At 41.7% G+C, this 21,700-nt stretch overlaps 1 protein-coding gene across 1 annotated transcript in view; it reads right to left on the bottom strand.

The window, feature by feature from the left end:
• Positions 1 to 1,011: 1,011 nt before the first annotated feature.
• The window catches only part of grm1b (glutamate receptor, metabotropic 1b), a gene marked incomplete at both ends in the record, with an annotated part of 41,127 nt that continues 20,438 nt past the window's right edge, over positions 1,012 to 21,700 (bottom strand). Inside the window, 5 exons of the mRNA XM_081394098.1 lie at positions 1,012 to 1,837; positions 14,884 to 15,814; positions 20,440 to 20,566; positions 20,702 to 20,870; positions 21,056 to 21,302. Coding sequence (XP_081250224.1) covers positions 1,012 to 1,837; positions 14,884 to 15,814; positions 20,440 to 20,566; positions 20,702 to 20,870; positions 21,056 to 21,302 — 2,300 coding nt within the window. The remainder of the gene's footprint in view (positions 1,838 to 14,883; positions 15,815 to 20,439; positions 20,567 to 20,701; positions 20,871 to 21,055; positions 21,303 to 21,700) is intronic.

The following is a 21,700-nucleotide window of genomic DNA, read 5'->3' as shown; positions in this document are numbered from 1 at the left end:
CCAAAATTAACTTTTTTTTTTTTTTTGGGGCCACACCTGCCAATTGTGGGTGAATTGTGAAAATGTACCTGCTATATATAAAATCATTAAAAAAAAAAAATTCATTACTTGAGAAAAAAAGAAAGAAAAAAAAGAAAACACATTTTATTTCAGTTGGTTGCCAAGACAAACATTTCTCATTTTAAGTCAGTTTAACTTGAAGTTTAACTAGCTACTAATAACTAAAATAAAAACTATATAAATGCATAAAAAACAACTAATATCAATTTCAAAACACAACAAAATTACCAAAACTTAAAAATGCAAAATTAAACATTTAATGAAAAATAAAAACTAATTAAAATAACTTTTTTTGGCCATACCTGTCAATGGTGGGTAAATTGAGAATATTTAATGGCCATTAAACAGTAGGCTATTTTGTTTTTTAAAGTTGGTTATTGTAAAATAAAGCTAATACTTGAAATAAAATAAACATTAACTGAAATAAAATAAAAAAATAAAAAAACTTATTTATTTCAGCTGGTCGCCAAGGCAACATTTCTCATTTTCATTTAGTTCAACCTGAAGTACTAAAGTAACTAAAACTGAAATGAAAAGCAATACAAACTAAATAGACATAAAAAAACATAACAAAATTACTAAAACTTTATCTAAAATTAAAACCGAAAATAAAAACTAGTTCAAAATAATAATACAAACTATAATAGTAATGATACTAAAATAGCAAACACTGGCTCATTGAAAATAAATACAAGCTTCTCCATGTCTGCAGTATATGAAACTTTAAAAGATGTACTGGCAAAATTTGACTTGCATTTGGCACTTGTTAATTTTGGACCCTGGTCAACATACATCCACTTCCATACAGTTTCTTTAAATGCTCTGCTATCAAACAAATATAATATTAAAGCTCTCCAGTGCAAGCGACTTAAGTCACACCATTGTACAAACTAGTAGCTATTATTTCACAATAGCTGACATGATCTCTTAAAATAAATGTGTTTCAATGTTTCAAAGGGTCGAGGAGCTTTGCTTAAAGTCTCTGAGAATGACGGACGCGTACGTCACACTCGGCGGCATGCATAAGATGGACTCAGACACCGGGGAGTTGGGAACGGGGCTGCCCGAGCCGAGAGAATCACGAAATGGAGAAGGTGGCATCAGATCCAGAGAGTCCTCCATTGACATTTTGATCTGTACCAACTCCTCCTCATCGTGTATCTGTGCATTGTCATACATGTAGCCATGAAGAAGTCCAAACTGCTCATTTTCATCCTCCTCCAAAGGGGAGACAGGCTCGTCTGGGTAAGCACCCAGTTGCATGGGCAAAATCGGATGCGGATGCATTGTTTGGGGTTGAAGCGGCAGCATCACCCTGTTGCCTGGCTCAGGCAGGCTTATGATCTCATCCAGATCGGGTATGAACTTGACCATCTCTTGCTGAAAGTGGTCTGCAATAACATGTTGGGGGAAAACACTGTTTTTTTGTGGCACGTGTTGCTCAGAAGTGTAAAAAGTCAGATGGGGGCCCACCTCCTTCATAGGCTTGCTAACAGGCGACAGCCTGAGAGCCGTCAGAGGAGGGCTGCCCGAGGGATTGTATCTTATCGGGTCGCCCTCGTCCTCCTCGGCTACATTGTATAGAGTCTTGGTGCTTAAATCGGAAAACTCCATGCCTGGGTTATTGTAGGTATTAGTTAGGGGTTTGATGACAGCCGTCTGATTGGATCCGGCTTCCTGCCTCTTCACATGTACAGACAGTCTGTGCCACATGTGTTCCCCTTTCGGAGGATGTCTTGAACCTGGTTCAGACCATGACACAGACTTTCCATTAGAACTATGAACAAAATAAAGACGACTGTTATTTCACAGGAACCGAGAAAGGTGAACACAAGAACAACATTTCTCGTTCGTGTAAAAAAAAGTTTGAACAAGCAAAAATGATGCTGAATATTATTATTATTATTCAGACATCTAGAGTATCCTTACAATATTCATGTTTACAGGTGGATGGAAATCTTATGTGACCAAAATCCTAAATCACAGAATGAGCAATTTTATATTACATAATGATTTACAGTGGGGACCAAAAGTCTAAAACTAGTTTAAATGTGGTATTTTTCCACATAAACCTGGATCATGTGACTCTTTGTACAGACAGTCAGACGTTTTTCTATTAAATGCACATTGGAACATGGAGAATATGATCATCAGGTTTTGTTCAAATCAGCTCCAGTCCCGATGTCATTAAAGGGATAGTTCACCCAAAGATGAAAATTATTCCTGATTTGGAAGTCCAAAAAAGTGCATCCATCCATTATTAAAAGTAATCCATACTACTCCAGGGGGTTAATAAAGGCCTTCTGAAGCGAAGCGATGGGTTTTTGTAAAATATAATTGTATATTTTCACAATAGAAAAATATCCATATTTAAAACTTTATAATGTCTAGCTTCCGGCAGATGGCCTACACGAGTCGACTTGCGCCAAAAGAGTAACTTCTTACGCAATGTATGACGTAGGATGTAGCGTAAGCTTAGACGCCTCGCACAGTTCAAACAAACAGGGCTGGGCAACAAACTCAAGCTCCTATTTTCTTATATCGAAATCTTCCAATTAGGGCTGAACGATACATCGAATTTTCATCGTCATCGCGATATGAACTCGCGCGATGAACACATCGCAACAGACAGCCTGACACGATGAATAATGCCTGGTTCAGATTACAAGATTTTTGTGTCTGTTGTTACGATAGTCTTGGTGTCAGATTACACGATTTTGACTCCTAAAATCTTGTTGTGTCGTGGACAAGAAACATGTCAGACAACACGTTGCTTTCCGACCAGTCATCGCGTGCCTTCACACGCACACATTCACTCGCAAACATTCACTCGCACGCACGCACACACACACTCGCTCATTCGCGTGCGCACACACTCACTGTCCCTCGCTGGACTCAACCCGTCGTGGAGGACCGTTAAAAAAATAAACAGGCTAGTCTTTCTGTCGTGATGTGGTGAAGCGTAGGTTGTCGCCCACATACGAGATGAAACGATCGAATCTTGCGTCCCGACGCCCGTTGTCGTTTACGAATCCCCACGACACCCTACGTCAAACGGATCGTGCCAAAACCACGCTAAAATCGTGTAATCTGATTCTGAACCAGGCTGGTAATAAACGTTTGACCTAACACGCAAAGAACCTATTAAAGCAGACATGGGAACAGTATAGCTAACATTCACATTTGAATATTTATCGCAAGTCATATCGTCATCGCAATATTAAACAATGTTATCGCACATCGCAGATTTTACTCATATCGTGCAGCTCTACTTCCAATATTTCTTTTTAAAAATTCTTGTTATAGACTATCCTTTGTACATCCGCGTTTGTCAGTGCGTCATGTCAGAGGATACTCTTTAGGCCTAAGTCGATTTGCTGGCAGCTAGTTATTATAGTTTCTAAAGATTTAAATATGGATATTTTTCTTACAAAAACGCATCGCTTCACTTCAGAAGGACTTTATTAACCCCCTGGAGCTGTGTGGATATTTTTAATGATGGATGGATGCACTTTTTTGGACTTCAAAATCAGGTCACTTCCATTATAAAGCTTGGAAGAGCAAGGATATTTTTTAATATAACTTGAGGGTGAGTAAATAATGGTTTTCCTTTTTGGGTGAATGATCCCTTTAAAGTAAAAGTAAAAGTAAACACTAAAAGATTCAGAAATTTGTGGAAAATTCAATTAAACTTTTCACTCAAAGATTACGCTAATTAATCGCAAATTCATCGCACATAAAATTTGGCTGAGAAATAAGTAATTATTAATTGTGTTAAATGAGAAAAGCAACAAATAGACATTACAAAAATTAGCTTTAGAAAGACATATTTTATTTGATTTAACATATAATTTATTACACATACATTTTTAGGCTACAACAGCCATGATTTCTTTCAGGAGCTGCATCTGAATTGGTATTGAGATATCTTTGAGGACCAAAACAGTTTGGTTACCAGCATTCTTCAAAATATCTTCTTTTATGTTGCACAAAAGAAAGAAAGTCATGCAGATTTGAAACAACATGAGGGTGAGTAGCCTAAATGTAGGCTAAACAAACAATTTTCCTTTTTGGGCAAACTATCCCCAATATTTGAAATCATTTTTTTTTAATGAAATGAAACTATAAAAGAGAAACTAAAACTGCTGGTTGGTGGCAGTAAATGTCTAAATGAGTAAGTCATTGAGTCATTCGTTTAAATGGCTGATTCATTCAGGAATAAAGTAAATGGCTCTTTATAAATCATTGGCTCACCCGGTTGATTCGCTCAAAACGTTGAGTTATGCATATAACTACTAGTCCGCTGAACTAAACATAAAGGGACCAGCACCGCGACATATTATCTCCATGTTTTCAAGGGAACGATAGCCCCTGGCTTAAAGCTCCTGCGGTAAGCACGGACTGAGCCATCGTCACCGCAGTGACATATGGTCAGTAAAACTGAACAAACGTGTGCAGCAATGCCCAACTGGCCATCACACAAATGTCCTCTACAGACACCCCTCTAAATAGCGCCCATGATGTCATCATGCCTCTTGCCGGCAGAGCCAACACTTAACTCTTGTATGCAATAGAAATCGCCTCCACGATCCAATGTTAAAGATGAACTGAACTGAAATAATCAACATTGATAACGTGTTGTTTATGACAATTAAAAGTAAATTACACACAAAAAAATTATTAAAAATATCAATATAGCTTTTTTTTAAAGCAACACAAAAATTGCGTTTGTTAGTATAAGAACGCTGGCCATTCTGATGACGTCACTGGAATGGTAGGACCTGCGAAGGTATATAGGCAGCTGCAGGTCCTATACACACGAAAATGAGTCATTTTGGTTATGCGTTTGAGCCTGTGAGGGACAGGCCAGTAGTACCTGACTACCACTACAAGGAGGACGATCAGTTTCAGGCTCCACCTACAGTACAGGATCATTTGGGGGGAAGTGACTGGTGTGGGTGCGGGCGCTGCCCATAGACAGTATATAAACCTGTAAACGCGGGCGCTGCCGGAGCATGGACACTGCACCTGAATCGATCTGTTGCAGAGAGGTCAACCTGGAACATTTATTTTTGAAATGCGATATGGTATTAGACCATATCGCATATATCGATATAGTTCAAATTTGTGATCCTTGCTCCCCCGTGCCCCCGCTCCTCCTTTTCCACTCTGCGTGCGTGTTTAGAGCATGTTATGTTATGAGAGGCGAATCACGACTACTTCAGAAAACCCAGCACAATAGAAACTACCAGGCAGTGACATAAGTGTACGCTGAAATAAAGTCTTTCACCTCAGAAAAACTGACTTTCTTGTCCTGTCAGCCGTTATACTGTACTCGTAGCGCACATTCTTCAAATGCACGCGCAAATGCAGCGGCGCGCGCTGTATCGCCTCACTGATCAAGTGCAAAATAAACTACGAGCATGCAACGCCGTTACGTTGTAAATTACATGAAAATGTTAAAATCAAAATACTGCACGGCCAGTTACTGCACAGATACCTCTTCCTATGGACCTAACAGCTAACATAGTTCTGCGAGTTGAACTCCCTGCATCAACAACGTTTCCAGACACGATGAACATCAGCTAGCTTCAGGGTGAGGAGAGGGACATTGGATTCTGTTTACAGACCTGCTGGGTTTAGTTAGCTGCTAGTAAACGCATTATTATCGACCTGTGATATCGTCGGAGTCATGATTCATGATTTATTTATACAGTTTACATGGTCGGAGTGGTGGCTTGTGGAGTTTGACAAAAGTGCTTCCAACGTGTTTAGCTGCTAGCTCTACCTAGGTTGGATCGTTTGGTATCTACAGTGTAGCTTGGTTTTGTTACTCAATTTCAATGAATGCAGAGTGTGTCAGTCTCACTTTTATTGAACGCTATAAAGCCTAACGTTACACGTTATATGTGCGTGTAAGTGAATATGTACATGTTTTGTGTATGTGACAACGTTACATAGCCTACAGCCCTTTGCTTAGTATACTTGCTAGCATGATAACAGTTAACATACTTCTCTGTCCTCTGCCTGACGTGAGCGTTCCAGCCTCAGACTATGTACATGCTATGGCTGCTCTGCTTGTGTTGGTTAGCAACAGAGTAGCTTACCATGCCAGTGACGTAGCGGAATGCTTAAATCCAACATGGCGGCGCCCGTGTAACAACAACAACATTTTCAATGTACCATTTTATCCCTTTTAACAAATTCTGCCATTTTAATAATTGTACCAATGAGAATAAATAAAATACATCTGTTATATCACCTTTACTCAAATTTTCAGTTCAGTTCATCTTTAAAGGCGCTGTTTAGATAGTGGTTTCCCACAAACCGGGTTGGCAAAATATAAAAAAAGTTGTCCAGAAGAAAGCACAGCCTGCGTCTGCTTGATGTACCTGCATAAAATTCACACAGGACACAAGGCATGGAGTCTCCTTCCTTCCTCTGAGTCAATAGAGAGGTTTGACAGGGTGGGCAGCTTGAACGAGAGCACACTATACACCCCTGACATGACTTTAGTTGTATACGCCGCGTTCGGACACAATACCATTCTTGACCCATCTTACAGTGCATGGAGATCACCAACATGCTTCGCTGATGCCAGTGCCAGCAGCTGTTTCATAAGACATCATCCTTAGATTCAAGGATTCTAATGGCTCAAATGGTGGTTCACAAATAGCCTCCAGAACTACAATCAGGTCCCATGATGGCAGCATTGATTTTGTAACAGGCCATAGACACCACACATAAGAAACTGAATGGCAAGCAGGTGGCCGCAGCAACATTAATGCCCTCATGACAGACCGAAATGGCCGCCAAGTAAATTTTCAGCGTGGAATGGGAGCGACCTTCCTCCAATAATTCTCAATATTCCCGCAATTAGGCATTAATAAGGCAATAAAGATCTTCCCCGCACCACTCTTCAAATATGCACATAAAGCCCCCTTGTCGACAGCGGCCTTGTGCTCTGTATTGTGACCACGACATTGATTGGAAGCCCCCCTGCCTTCAGATTCTCCTTCTCAGCGTGTAGGCTCATTGAGACCACAGTTCTGGCTGAGGGTGTAGAATCTGCCCCCCCCTGTCTGAGACAGCAGGGAAGACACCATGGTGTCCCTGACAGCAACATTACGATACTCGCGCACCATGTCTTTGCTGGCCAGCAAGGGGCCACTAAAATCAGAACATGACAGAACCTGCTGACGCACTTTGTCTAGCATGGGCTGTTTCAGCACTGTCGCTGACCACTCCCCATTTATAGAGCTCTCCATCCATGTAGTTACACATCTGTCGTCACCACTATATGTGACGTAACCCTACCCAGGGAAATTCCCTCTCTCAACAGATCCTGGGTTCCCAGGGGATCGGAGCTCAAACGCACGATAGCGTTATCGTGACTTGTCCGTTTAAATGTCGCGTGGCATTCAGCCCAGTGCTCAGGAATGCAGGCATAAAGAGGAGACCCAGCCGAATGACCGCTATCATTGAGGCCATGAGCCCCAGCAGTCTCAACACTTTACATACTGACAGCATAGCTGTGTTCTGTCCTGAATCTATTCCTAAACCCAGATACGAAATCTGCTGATTTAGACCCAGGGAGCTCTTTTTGAGATTTATTAAGAATCCCAGGGCTCATAAATGGGAGACAAGTGCTTGCGCTTGCAACACTGCTTGTTCCCTGCTGTCTGTAGCCAGGAGCAGCTCATCTTAATACGCGAACACTCTCATGCCCTGATGACGCAGCAGAGCCAATGTCGCTTCTGCACATTTCGTAAATATGCAGGGTGCTAGGGACAGCTCGAATAGCAGGACCTGTAATCCGTATGCAGTCCCCTTGAAGGAGGACCTCAGGATTTTTTTTGTGCCCTTGGCGGATTGTGATATGAAAATATGCATTGGTCAAATCCACCAATGTATACCATTCCCGAGGACACAGAGAGCATAGCAGGTGACGTACTGTAAGCATTTTGAACTTGTAACATCTGAGATGCTTGTTCAACTGCTGTAAATCTAGGATAGGGCGCAAGCCCTCACTTTTCTTTGGGAAGATCTGACTTCGCTAGCTTTAATCTAAATCACTATCATTCGCAAAACGCGCTAGCCTTCCGCTAGCCTGTTAATCTGCCATCCATGTTTGCCGTCTTTTTTTGCTCGCGCCTTTTCGAGTCCATCAAACAACTGTGGTGAGTAGGATCAGTCAACAAACATGGTGAGTCATGTCTTCTCCTATTATTGTCACTTGCACTTCATGTCACATTTATAGTATAGCTTTCTCTGTCAGCGCGAGGGTTTTATTTGTGATAAATGCAGGGAGATAGTCAGGCTGACAGAGAAGATTTCAGTGACATCCAAACTTTAATCGAGGATAGTAAGAATGCAAGGGCTTTAGATACTGCTTTGGATGCGACTTGCTTAGTGAACTCTGTACATTGTTCAGACGCTGTAGTCGCGGGACAAAACACTGCTCTTGTGTTCCGATAACAACATTAAACAGGTTCTCTCCACTCAATGAAGCACCCACTGAGAATCCTGTTGAAAGTGCCCTAGTTATTGGCGATTCTATTACACGGAACGTGAAAATAGAGACACCAGCCACTATAGTCACATGTTTGCCAGGAGGAAGAGCGCCTGACATCAAAGCAAATTTAAAAGTGCTGGCTAATGTTAATCATAAATTCTCTACGATTATTATTCACGTTGGCACTAATGATGTTTGACTTCGCCAGTCGGAGATCACTAAAATTAACATTAAAGAGGTGTGTGCACTTGCAAGTACGATGTCAGGCACTGTAATTTGCTCTGGCCCCCTTCCTGTTCGAAGGAGTGATGAGATACTTAGTAGACTGTCCTCACTCAATGGCTGGCTGTCTAAGTGGTGTCCGCAAAATAATATAGGGTTCATGGACAATTGGAAACGTTTTTGGGGCAGACCTGACCTGTTGAAAAGAGATGGTATTCATCCCCCTTGGGATGGTGCAGCTCTTCTCTCTAGTAATATGGCACATGGTCTTAGAGATCAAACATGGCAATCTGGGGCTCAGGTCAGGATGCAGACAGACTGACTAAACCAACCATCTACTAGCTGTCTCATGTCACTGAGGTCAGATAAATCCCATCACATAGAAACACTTTCACCTAGATATCATCACATAGAGACTGTCTGTTCCCCAAACTAGGAAATACAAAAAACTCCCAAACTCATTTAAGGGTAAAAATTTGTGATTGATGTTCAACAAATAAAAACAAATATAATGCAGATGAGCAAATGATAAAGCTCGGGTTGCTGAATATTCGATCCCTTTCTTCAAAAACACTTATTGTTAATGATATGATTACAGACCATAACCTAGATGTGCTGTGTTTAAAAGAAACTTGGGTAAAACCAGATTATTACATTACTTTAAATGAGTCCACCCTGCAAGATTATTGTTATAAACGTGAGGCTCGTTTAAAAGGAAAAGGGGGAGGTATTGCTGTAATTTATAGCAATATCTTCAGTATTACTCAGAAATCTAGTTTCAAATATAATTATTTTGAATTGGTGGTGCTTTCTGCAACGTAAGTGATATATCACGTTTGACATTTGTGCTGGCTACTGTATACAGGCCACCAGGGCAGCATACAGATTTTATCAAAGAATTTGCTGATTTTCTATCAGAGTTAGTACTGGCTGCAGATAAAGTCCTAATTGTTGGTGATTTTAATATCCATGTAGATAGTAAAAAAGACGCATTGGGATTAGCATTTACAGACATTATAAACTCTATTGGAGTTAGACAACACGTGTCAGGACCTACTCATAGTCGTAATCATACTTTAGATCTAATATTGTCACATGGAATCAATGTTGATGCCGCATTATTTAATCTCATGTATACTTAATTTAGCCAAGGTTGCAAAGCCGACTCTGTGTTATAAATATGGTAGAACTATCACTTCTGCCACTAAAGATTGCTTTATGAATAATCTTCCTGATCACTTTCATCTCCTCAGCATCCCAGATAGCTTAGAAGAACTCGATGTTGCAACAGAAATGATTGACTCTCTCTTTTCCAGCACTTTAGAAACAGTTGCTCCATTGCGCTTGAAGAAGATTAAAATAAATAGTCCAACACCGTGGTACAATGAGCACACTCGGGCCCGAAAGAGAGCAGCCAGAAAAATGGAGCGTAGCTGGAAGAACAAAATTAGAAGTTTTTTGCATTTAGTGGATAGAGAGCACGATTGCGTACAGAAAGGCCTTAAAAACTCCTAGATCTGCTTATTTTTCAACACAACAGAAAACAAACATAACCCTGGGTATTTATTCGAAACAGTGGCTAAATTAACGAAAAATAAAGCTCCAACACCGGACGTTTCCAAACAGCACAGCAGTAATGACTTTATGAACTTCTTTACTTACAAGATTGATAATAGTAGAAAGAAAATTATAACTATACAACTATCTACTTTAGTATCACATCAGACAGTGCATTGTAGTCTCCCTGAGGAAAATTTTAATTAATTCATTGCTATAGGCGAGGAAGAATTGTCTAAACTCGTTAAATCATCTAAATCAACAACATGTATGTTAGACCCTATACTGACTAAGCTTCCAAATCAAATGGAAAGATTTGATACCAATCTTTCATTTGAAAGCCACGTTTCTAGCATCTGTAAAACCGCATTCTTCCATCTTAAAAATATATCTAAATTACGACTAAATGCTTTCAATGAAAAATGCGGAATAGTTAGTTCATGACCATGATCATGACCTCAAGGCTAGATTATTGTAATGCTCTACTGGGTGGTTGCCCTGCACGCATAATAAACAAAGTCCAGTTGGTCCAAAACGCAGCAGCTAGAGTTCTCACTAGAACCAGAAACTATGACCGTATTAGCCCCGTTCTGTCAACACTGCATTGGCTCCCTATTAAACATCGTATACATTTTAAAATATTGCTGACTACTTACAATGCACTAAATGGTTTTGCTCCCCAGTACTTGAGCGAGCTCTTAACACATTATAGTCCATCAAGTCTACTGCAATCTCAAAATTCTGGCCAGATGATAAAACCTAGAATATCAAAATCAACTGCAGGCAGTAGATCCTTCTCCTATTTAGCACCTAAACTTTGGAACAGTCTTCCTAACATTGTCCGGGAAGCAGACACACTCTGTCAGTTTAAATCTAGACTAAAAATGCATCTCTTTTACCTGGCATTCATATAGATTTGCTAGGGACACTTCCTATAACACTGGATGTACTCGTTACATCATAAGAAGAATGGCTTCTACGCTAATGTTACTGTAATCTTTCTGTTTATTCCGAGGTTTACTGAAGTCAGCCGGATCCGGGCCGGATCTAGATCAGATGGTGGACCTGTGCCTGGACCCATCCACAACGCATCCCTGAAGTGCCAGCCTCATCAGCCCTGTGAACTCCATCGGCACTGATCCTCAACAAACTCGTCTCTATACCGGCATGATGACTCCGACTTCCAACCAGATGGATCTGGATAAATATTCTGAATGTTCTGATCCAATCTGACTTCTGACCTGTAATGCTGCCTGAATCATTATCATACACTGTTCGTTTGTTGCCCAGAGGACAACTGTCCTTGCCACTGTTGCCTTGGCTTTTGGCTTGCTTAGTTGGGGACATTTAATATTCAAGAATATTATTGATCTGCCTTACTTAAGGTGGACGATGACGCAATTTTCTTCTAGAAACAAACTTTATTGTATTATTTTCATGTTATCACTGTGAAGCTGCTTTGATGTAATCTGTATTGTAAAAAGTGTTATATAAATAAAGGTGACTTGACTTCACTTGAATAGGAAGTAACAGCTTTAAAACCCTTCACCCTACACTGAAGTCTTAATTACTCCGCTGAAACCGGGGAGGCGCGTGAGGTACTGCAGCCGATAGCCCCACTGATACGTGCGGAGAACCCACGGTGTTAGTGCGCCTCAGGCAGACAGCGAGGATCCCTGGCATCCCCTGGGGAACCTCCGCATCTTTTTGTGAACATTGCTGGATATTGCATATCACTGCTTTTTTCTTAACTGTCAGCACACAGCCTGATTGTGAGGTTAGTGGTTCTAATGCATTTTGATTGTTTTGACAAACCAACACGAGGCATTGTATGCTGAAGACAAAGTTTCTTTATTGATAATAAACTTAAAGCTGAACCTGGTCTCTTGCAGGGTCTTTTTTTGCACATAGAGAAGAAAGCGGCTACATCTGGACTGACGTTCTTCCCTTGTCTAAGAGCTAGGGATCCGACTGCCTCTTCTTTTCTGCAGAGAAATATCTCCCTTTCGCCGGGGGCGGACCCTTCTTCCCTGACCACACCTGCTGTTTAGGCTGTGTATGCGCCCGTTCAGCCTCCCAAGTACTCTGGCTGGCCTCTTGGCTGGTGGCGGTCAGGAAGACGACCTAAACTTCGGTTGTGCAGACGACTGCACTGGTCTGCTGAATTTCTAGGCAGTGAACCCCTCAGAGATTCTGCCTGTTTCTTGGAGTTCTCAAACCGCGCCTGAAATGCGTCAGATCCACTGTACCACTGTACTGGCCATTGCATGACCCAAAGACACTAATGCGCAACGTTGCACATAGTATGTAATTGGCCGTGGACCGTACTTCCCCCATAAGCTCATCACATGTCCTCCCCCTGACATGGCCTTGCTCAGCTCCCTCAAGCAAATAGCTCAAAGCTCTAACCATGCAGGTCTGGTCACTATAAATCCTGCTGAGCTGTTTGTATGAGAACCGGCACGGAGGAGGGGGAGGGGTAGTCCACTCCACCGAATAAATCCTGAATCAGAATAAATCCTGCTGAGCTGTTTGAATGACCCATTGGGAGAGTGGGGGTACCTGCAATTCCTTTGAATATCATAAACTTATTCGTCTCTGATTAAGTGAACTTATTTGTCCCTGGCACCGGAGGAGGGGGAGGGGCAGTCCACTCCACCGACAGCATATATGTGTATATATATGTGTATGAACAATATCACATGAGTAGCAGTGCAATATCGCAATTGCGTTTATAGAACAGTTCGACAGCACAGTGTGTAAATAAATAAGAAATAACAACAGTGTCTTTAAAACCCCTCTTTTGTACAGAACTACTTCCTTCCAGCCACAGATTAAAATCTCAAGTTGACAGTTTAACAGTTGAGCCCAAGCCTCCGTTACTAAGTCTAAAACGTAACTTTAGAACTAGCAATGAAGGAACGCCGAGTTGCTTCATTAAAGCTTATTGTTTTATGTAGAGTATTATGAGAGAGAGAGAGAGAGAGAGAGAGAGAGAGAGAGAGAGAGATCGACTAAGCGAGTGAATTACATGCATCTAGCTGATATTTTTCAGGTAAATCTTATATTCATTATAATCACAAAATCAGTGTGAATGCCCACTGATGAATATGAATGAATATTTTTGTCTTTGTCCTTTTAACAGTTAAGGGGATTTCACATGACCGCGCTAGTCAATTAATTTTTTGGTTGCTTTTTATAAGGTGTTGTTTAAAGTGAAAATAACGTCTTACAAACTTGCTACTGACTCACTCATAAAGACAGTCTTTGCTGCCTAACTTTCACACGCTGAACGGCCGCTGATGGCCTTGAGCTCACATGTCCGCAAACATCTAAACAAATTGTAAAATAGGTGCTATGTTAGTCACATATTTGAGATCAAAATAACTACATTCTCTCCTAAAAAAAAACTACATTCCATCACAGAACAACAGTAGTTTTTTTTAAATTATAGTGGGTTTGCTCATCCGCCATGACACTCGTGTGAGTAATACTGCAAGCGGTGTGATACAAAAGGTGAAACTACTTCTTTGGTGATACTGGTAGAATATCGCATGGATGGAGAAGGCTCTTAGCCAATCATATTCGAGAACCAGAAAAAAACTGTTGTGTGTGTGACTGTGTATATAAATATAAAATATGCCATAAAAAATAGCAAATAGCAGCATTTCTACTAATACACTCAGACTTTTGGTCCCCACTTTATATAACAAAATACATTACAAATAAAAGGAACTTCAGCTTATTTTATTATTTTCCCATTTTATTTGGAACTTGATGGACTCAAACCAAACACCAGATTATTCATAACAAATTAATTAGTCTGGCATCAGTGCACAAACAGCTTCGCACTATGGGACATTTGAATTGAAAAAATACTTGTAAACAGTATTTTAACAGTAACAGTAAAATTAATATTATATAACAATTAGTTGCAACTCTAAATTCTGACCACAGCTGTTGCAAAACAGCATATACTGTATACATAATATGATCTATATTAAATGCAACAAGTTGCAACCATAAACAACTATGTGCAGAGGTCATACATACTGTATCTTGACTTGTATGTGACAAGTCCTTCTCTGTATTTTTGCGTACATACCAGTACATTCTGGTATATACACCATGTGTAGATACCAGAAATATATTTACTGTGGAATAAAAATTATAGCAAAATCTTTTTCCGGCTGACACATTCCTTCCATTATCTGATATTCACCATGAAAACTCCAGCAACTCAATAATTGGTTGTAGAAGAATAATAACTCTTGCACTTGCCATTACATACATCTAAAGCTACTATAGTCACACAGTCTCTCTCAGCCCTGCTGCTTAGACGCCCCTGGGTGTGCAGGTTTTAATTGTAGTTGACCTGAAATTCACAAGATGTCTGAGAGAGCCGTTAATTGAGTAAGCTCCTGGAAATGGCATGATCCTGAGGTCTGGAGAGAATTACAGGACTGGATCCATGGGCTCTAGTGCAACAGGACGGAGAAAGACTGTGCTAATGCCGCTGAGCTACTTACTTGGCATTTCCAGATGCGTTCTTCTTACGTTTGAACATGTTTAGTAGGCTGTTGCTCCTGCAAGCAATTTTTCCATCGCCCACATGCATACGCACCACATCGGAGGTGGTGAACGCGCTGCGTACGTTCCTCTCAGGTTTAGCGAGTATTATGTACATTTTTGGCGTGAACATGCAGCCGAGAGCCACCGTCACGCTGAGACTCACAGAGAAGGACGTGGTGATGATCTTGTAGTTGGAGCCGAAATAAATCGGCACAAAAGCCAACCAGATAATGCAGGTGGTGTACATGGTGAAGGCAATGTACTTTGCCTCGTTGAAGTTGGCAGGGACATTGCGAGTTTTAAACGCATAATAGGTGCAGCTGAGAATGAGCAAGCCATTATAGCCCAGTGGTGCCACCATGCCCACATTACTGGTATTGCATATTAGAAACACTTCTCGAATACTGGGGTAGGACTTAATCGGCTCTGGAGGCTCCAAGATGATCAACGTGACCTCCAAAGTCAGTTGCACGCTGATGAGGATGAACGCGATCACCACTTGCGCCCAGGCACTCATGAAGCGTGGTTTACGCGTGCATATCTTCTTTTTGCTGCCGGCCAGAATGCGAGCAATGCGGTTGGTCTTGGTGACGAGAGCCGAGTAGCACATGGAGGCAGAGAGGCCAACGAGGAGGCGCTGCAGGTAACAGGAGGCTAGGGTGGGACGGGCGATGAGAGTGAAAGGGCAAATGTAACCCAGGAAGATGCCAGCCAGGATGATGTAGCAAAGTTCACGGCTGGAGGACTTGACGACTGGTGTGTCTCGGTACAGTATGAAGATAAAGGTGACAAAACTGGTCACTAGGATGCCCAGACATGAAAAGACGACAGCAGCAATGGATTCAGGATGACTCCACTCCAGGTAGCGCAGGGGTAGTGGCTCACAGACTGAAGAGACAAGACAAAATTATTATATCAATGTGAGAGTATGAACAATGCATTAAATTAGTATTAAAATTGTTAGGGCAAGCATCACTATTATTATTGCTGTACTGTTGTAGTACTCGAGACCACTTTTTGAAGGTCTCAGTCTTGTCTAGGTATCAACCGCATTTGTAATTGTACTAGGTCTCGTCTCGGTCTCAGACCAATAGGACTCTATTTTCTATTTATTTCAAGAACAGTCAAGACCACAACTGCAGGGACATCACTTAATTTCCTGTGCATTGTCAGATTCATTTTACATGCTCTAGTGTAACTGTTATTGTTATACTATTCTAATTTTATTAAATATAAGACATTTCTCATGTATCTGTCAGATGAAATTGCAGAGTGCTGGTCTGGTCAGGTCTTGTCTTGGTCTCAACCCATCAAGTCTTGATCTTGGTCTCACACTCAGGTCTTGGTCTTGGTTTAGGTGGTCTTGACTACAACACTATACTGTGCTATTAGCGGTGTGCAATTAATTTTCTAAGCATCAAACTTTGCATTTTGTCTGGTGTTTTGTCTTGTCTGGGGGGGGGGGGGACATGGGATATTAAGTAACCACCTAGCAATCCCCTAGCAACCTCATAGTAATGCACAAAAAAACAAAACCACATAGCAACATCCTGGCAAATGGCCACAAAATTTTTGAATGCGTTCTGTTGATTTAGACCAGTAAGCAACTGCATAGCAATGCACCAAAACCTAAAAAATAACAATTATGAACATCCTAGCAACTGCATAACAATACACTTAAATGTTTCAGAACACCTTTTAACCACATAGCTGTCATGAAACAGAAGGATTCACACAGGTAAAGTAATCAACGGGTTTATTTGCAGAAGTATGTGATCACAACGATGGAAGCAGGTAACTGATGAATATAGTGTTCAGGATGGATATCTGGATGAGTAATGGTCTTATCTGTTGCAGGTTCGGAAAAGGAGATCGAGGCAGATGAATGAAGACGGATGAAGGAGGAGGAAGAGGAGCAGGTGGAAGGCTGGCAACAGGAGTGGGTGAAAGACTGGAGAAAGTGGGCAGAAATTCAAGAAGTATACCCAGGGAGGGAGGGTCCTTTTGTTCAGGCGGCCAGGACGGAGTCTGCAGTTCGGGTGGCCAGGGTGGAGCCTTCCATTCGGGCGGCCAGGGCGAAGTCTGCAGTTCGGGTGGCCAGGGCGGATTGGCCATCGTGGCCATTCCATGGCAGCCCGGCTTGGCCACTATGGCCGGGGACCTATAGCCCCCCCAAACATTTTCTTGGGTGGAGTTATGGGCTTACACTCAGGCTCAGGAACAGACTCAGGAACAGGTCTGGAACAGGAATAGCCTCTGACGTGGCGACGGCCATCTTAGCCTGGGACGAGGGCTCAGGCGTGGCATGAAGCTCAGGCTTGACAGGCATGACGTGAGGAAGCTCAGGCTTGACGTGAAGAAGCTCTGGAAGGGTGGTCTCAACATGAAGAAGGTCTGGAAGGGCGGTCTGGACAGGACGAGACTCTGGAAGGGTGGTCTCGGCAGGACGGGTCCCTGGAAGGGTGGCCTCGGTGGGACGAGACCCTGAAAGGGTGGCCTCGGCGGGATGAGACCCTGGAAGGGTGGCTTGTGGGCTGAAGCGGGCTCAGGAACCGGCGGCGAATTCTCAGGCACGGCTGACATGGTGTGAACAGTCTCTGGCTCGGCAGGCATGACGTGAAGACATTCAGGCGGTGTGGCGAGGAAGATGGCTGGTGATGGTGGTTGAGTGGCGATGTAATCATCAGCCTCACCCACGGTGAAGGCTAAACTGCTCCACAACAGCACATGATCCCTGGTTTTGCGGCTGAAGCTGGCTGGTGCAGAGGATCGTCCAGTCCAAGCCCGAACACGTTCTTTAGGACATCAGCTGTCCAGTTGACCTGGTGTGAAATTTCTAGGAAATCTTTCACATACTTTGATCGGACAGCCATCCTGGAAAAAAATTATCAGACGATCGGTTGGTTTTTGATGGATGCGGGAAATGCCCATATTTTATGTTTATAGTCTGGTCTTCTGTCATGAAACAGAAGGATTCACACAGGTGAAGTAATCAACAGGTTTATTTGGAGAAGTATGTGATCGCAATGATGGAAGCAGGTGAGTAACTGATGAATATAGTGTTCAGGATGGATATCTGGATGAGAAATGGTGGAAAGAAATTGAGATCGAGGCAGATGACTGAAGACGGACGAAGGAAGAGGATGACTGAAGATAAATCACTCTGGTAGGTATCGAGTCAGGTATCGAGTCAGGTATCGAGTCAGGTATCGAGTCAGGTATCGAGTCAGGTTTCGAGTCAGGTTTCGAGTCAGGTATCGAGTCAGGTATCGAGTCAGGTTTCGAGTCAGGTATCGAGTCAGGTATCGAGTCAGGTATCGAGTCAGGTTTCGAGTCAGGTTTCGAGTCAGGTATCGAGTCAGGTATCGAGTCAGGTTTCGAGTCAGGTTTCGAGTCAGGTATCGAGTCAGGTATCGAGTCAGGTATCGAGTCAGGTTTCGAGTCAGGTTTCGAGTCAGGTATCGAGTCAGGTATCGAGTCAGGTATCGAGTCAGGTATCGAGTCAGGTTTCGAGTCAGGTATCGAGTCAGGTATCGAGTCAGGTATCGAGTCAGGTATCGAGTCAGGTAAGTGTTCTTTGAGGGAACGACAAGACCAGACTATGGTGAACTGCAGTGGGAAGAGTTATGTAGTGCTGGATGATGATCAGTGAAGATTGGTGACAGGTGACAGCGATCTCTGTGATTGGGAAGTGCATGCAGGTGAGGGCCAGGGAGGATGATGGGAAATGTAGTGAGGAGGTGGTGACTAGCTGGTGACCATGACAATAGCAATGCCCCGGCAACTGCATAACAACACATTTAAATGTTTCTGAACACATTTTAACCACATAGCAATGCCCTGGTAATCTCTAAAAAAAATTGGGGCTGTTTTCTTTTAAAAATTAGGCCAACACACCTGCAGAGCTTTTCCCCATTTTACTGTGGACTCAAATTATTCATAAGATGTGATGCATTATGAATGTATGCCTCCACCAATATGCAAACACTTTAAGAGGCCAACAGGGGATTGAGATCAAAGCGTACATTGTTGAATATGAAATAAAAATGGCAAAAGCGTTCACTTCGCATTGCTGCATGTCTTTGTAGGACTGGCCATCTGAGTGTGGCCAGCTCGCTTATGCACCAAGTGCTAAAGTAGGTTTTCAGCTCACCTAAAAATAAACAGCACCTCCACTAAGGGACCGGCCATAAGAAAGAACCAAGCCAAAGGAGACTTGAGAGACTTCAGCACGAGAGAGGAAATGAATGCTTCCTCATTACCAACACCAGAATTCATGAAAGCCAGACCCTTTTACGAAAGATTAAAACTCAAGGACACAACCATTTACATCTAGCAGGATATGAAAAACTTCCTAAAAGATAAATAAAATTCATATTTTTCAGCATTCCTGACATTGCCGCATGGGTTTTTCTTGAGCTATGGTGAATCTGTGCATTACGGCAGAAACATATATGGAACTACAGAGAGAACTAATGAAAAATACATTGCTAGGACACTCTAAGCTGCTGCATTGACATTGACCATCATAGTGTATGAAAATAGGCCAGAGAAGTAGGCAGTGAAGTAGGGCTGTCACAGGCGATAAGTTGTACGGCACAAGCAATCTGTAAAAATGATAAATGGCCTTCAGGAGTCATGGGAAACCTTTTGAAAATAGGACAGTGAAGGTCTCTTAAAGAGCCAAATCAGTAATAATGCAGGACTTGGAGAATAATCCTCTGCATGGGTGTTTGATGCTTTGATTCAGACATTTTCTTTTGACTTCAAAACTCAAAACTGATTAAAGTGAATTACCAAAACTCTGGGCAAGAGCACCATAGGTAAATCTTTAAGTACTGGATTTTGACATTTTCTGAAGAAATTTTCTGTGCTTGTCCATTCAAAAGTCACCAGAGTAAGTCTGATTGCTTAGAAAAATAATATTACACCTCTCCTCAACAAGCCTGATAGAATAAATGCTGACAGACAATGGATTGTTTTAAGATGCAGACTAGCTTATATGTTTGAATATTTAGTTTTACAAAAAACATTCAAATGAAGACCGGTTGATTGTCACATAATTTCCCTATCTCTATTATTTCTCTAAGACAACTACGAGACTAAACAGAGAACTTTTGGAGACTTTTGCTGAAGTCTCTTGACTCTCAGATTTGCATTTATTTATTGCTAAGAAAAAGACCTCAGTAATCTCATATGTCTCTTCAACAGCTTGAAAAAAGATCTCGACTTCAACAAGAAACTAAGATACTTAAGCTTTTAATTTTGAGTCTTCAATACGACCTCATACATTTCTCATCAAATTCTTCCAAGATCAAATTTTCTCAGCTATACTATGCAGATTCATTTTATACAGTAGATTTATACTTCTACTTGGTCCACTATAGTCACTATTAGTATGTATTTTTACTTCTCCTGAGGAATTTTAGGAGAAACATCTGACAGAGTGAAATCTGACCACATTAAACAAAATAATTATTGCAATAAAATGATGTCTATTGCAAATGAAGTACCGTGCAGTTCTTCGTCTGGCCACCATCCCAGCTCACAGGCTTTGCAGGTGAACTCATCCTGGACATACTCATTGTCCTTGCAGGCTGTACAGATCCAACAACAGCTCACCTCACCTTTCCTGATCACCTGTGAGGACACATTACACACATTTCCCCAGTGGACTAAAGTTTCTTTAAGAAGAAGCAACTTAAAATAACGGCAACAATACAAATGCATCTGCATGAGGGTTTTTGCTAAATGCTAATAAATATACAAACTTACCTTGATCTCTCCTTTGGAGCAGGGCTCACTGCAGACAGATCGGACCATCTCACTGCGGTTCATCTGGATCATATAATCATCAATACTCAGAATGCCTTCATGCCACGAGCCGACGTTTATATAGTCGTAGACTCCAGGCTCTACATGCTGCAGGTTCATAATGTCATACCTTCAAAAAAGAAAGACACAAAGTTATTTCCAGAAATTCCTGCAAGTGAGTGTTTGCTGAAGCCAGGCCATTGGACGTATTGGATGCAACTCCACTGTGGTTTAAAAATTAATTAATAGCTATTTTTGTGTTATTCATTTAGTGCATAAAATGTAGCTTTATGTAGGCCAGTAAGTAAGACTGACCTGCCTGGCGAGTCCCCGTTTTCATCGAACCACACATCTTCTCCAGACACACCAGTAAAGGAGGTCTTGAGGAGAAAGTCTAGCAGTTTGCTGCCATCAATGGGGTCCATCGCCTCACAAAGTCCCTTGTAACCCGGGCACAAGTACTCATGCATATCATGAAGGCCGTGAGCCATGGCATAGATGGCATTAATGACGAACCCCATCTTACTGTCCTGGACATAGTTATCCTCAAGGCTTTCATAACCTGAGAGAATCAGCAAACCAAACAGCAATTATTAGAGCATCACTGCGACAAATTGAGCGTCTTAGTCAACATAAAACAACATTTGCAACCCAATTTACTTCCTTATATCTAAACACCTTTTTGACTATTGGTTAACATTGTCCAACAGCCTGCATGGCCTAAGAGATGTTAGCTGAAAAGGAAAGTCTTTTTATACAGACAATGAAGACAAATAGTTTTTCTTTGGAATATCGTGCACAGTAAACCCAGAAACATGCGTTAAGAAAGTAAATAGGGTCCATTTTGATTTCATATTGACTACACTAAATCATTTAGCAATACCTGCAAATTCTACAAAATAATTATTCCACTTTTACCGAAATGAAAATCACTGTTACAAAAAACCCCCACTGTAACAG

This window comes from Scardinius erythrophthalmus, assembly GCF_964197995.2.
Source record: "Scardinius erythrophthalmus genome assembly, chromosome: 19".
In the NCBI taxonomy this organism is placed as follows: domain Eukaryota; kingdom Metazoa; phylum Chordata; class Actinopteri; order Cypriniformes; family Leuciscidae; genus Scardinius; species Scardinius erythrophthalmus.
This window is presented reverse-complemented; position numbering and strand designations above follow the sequence as displayed.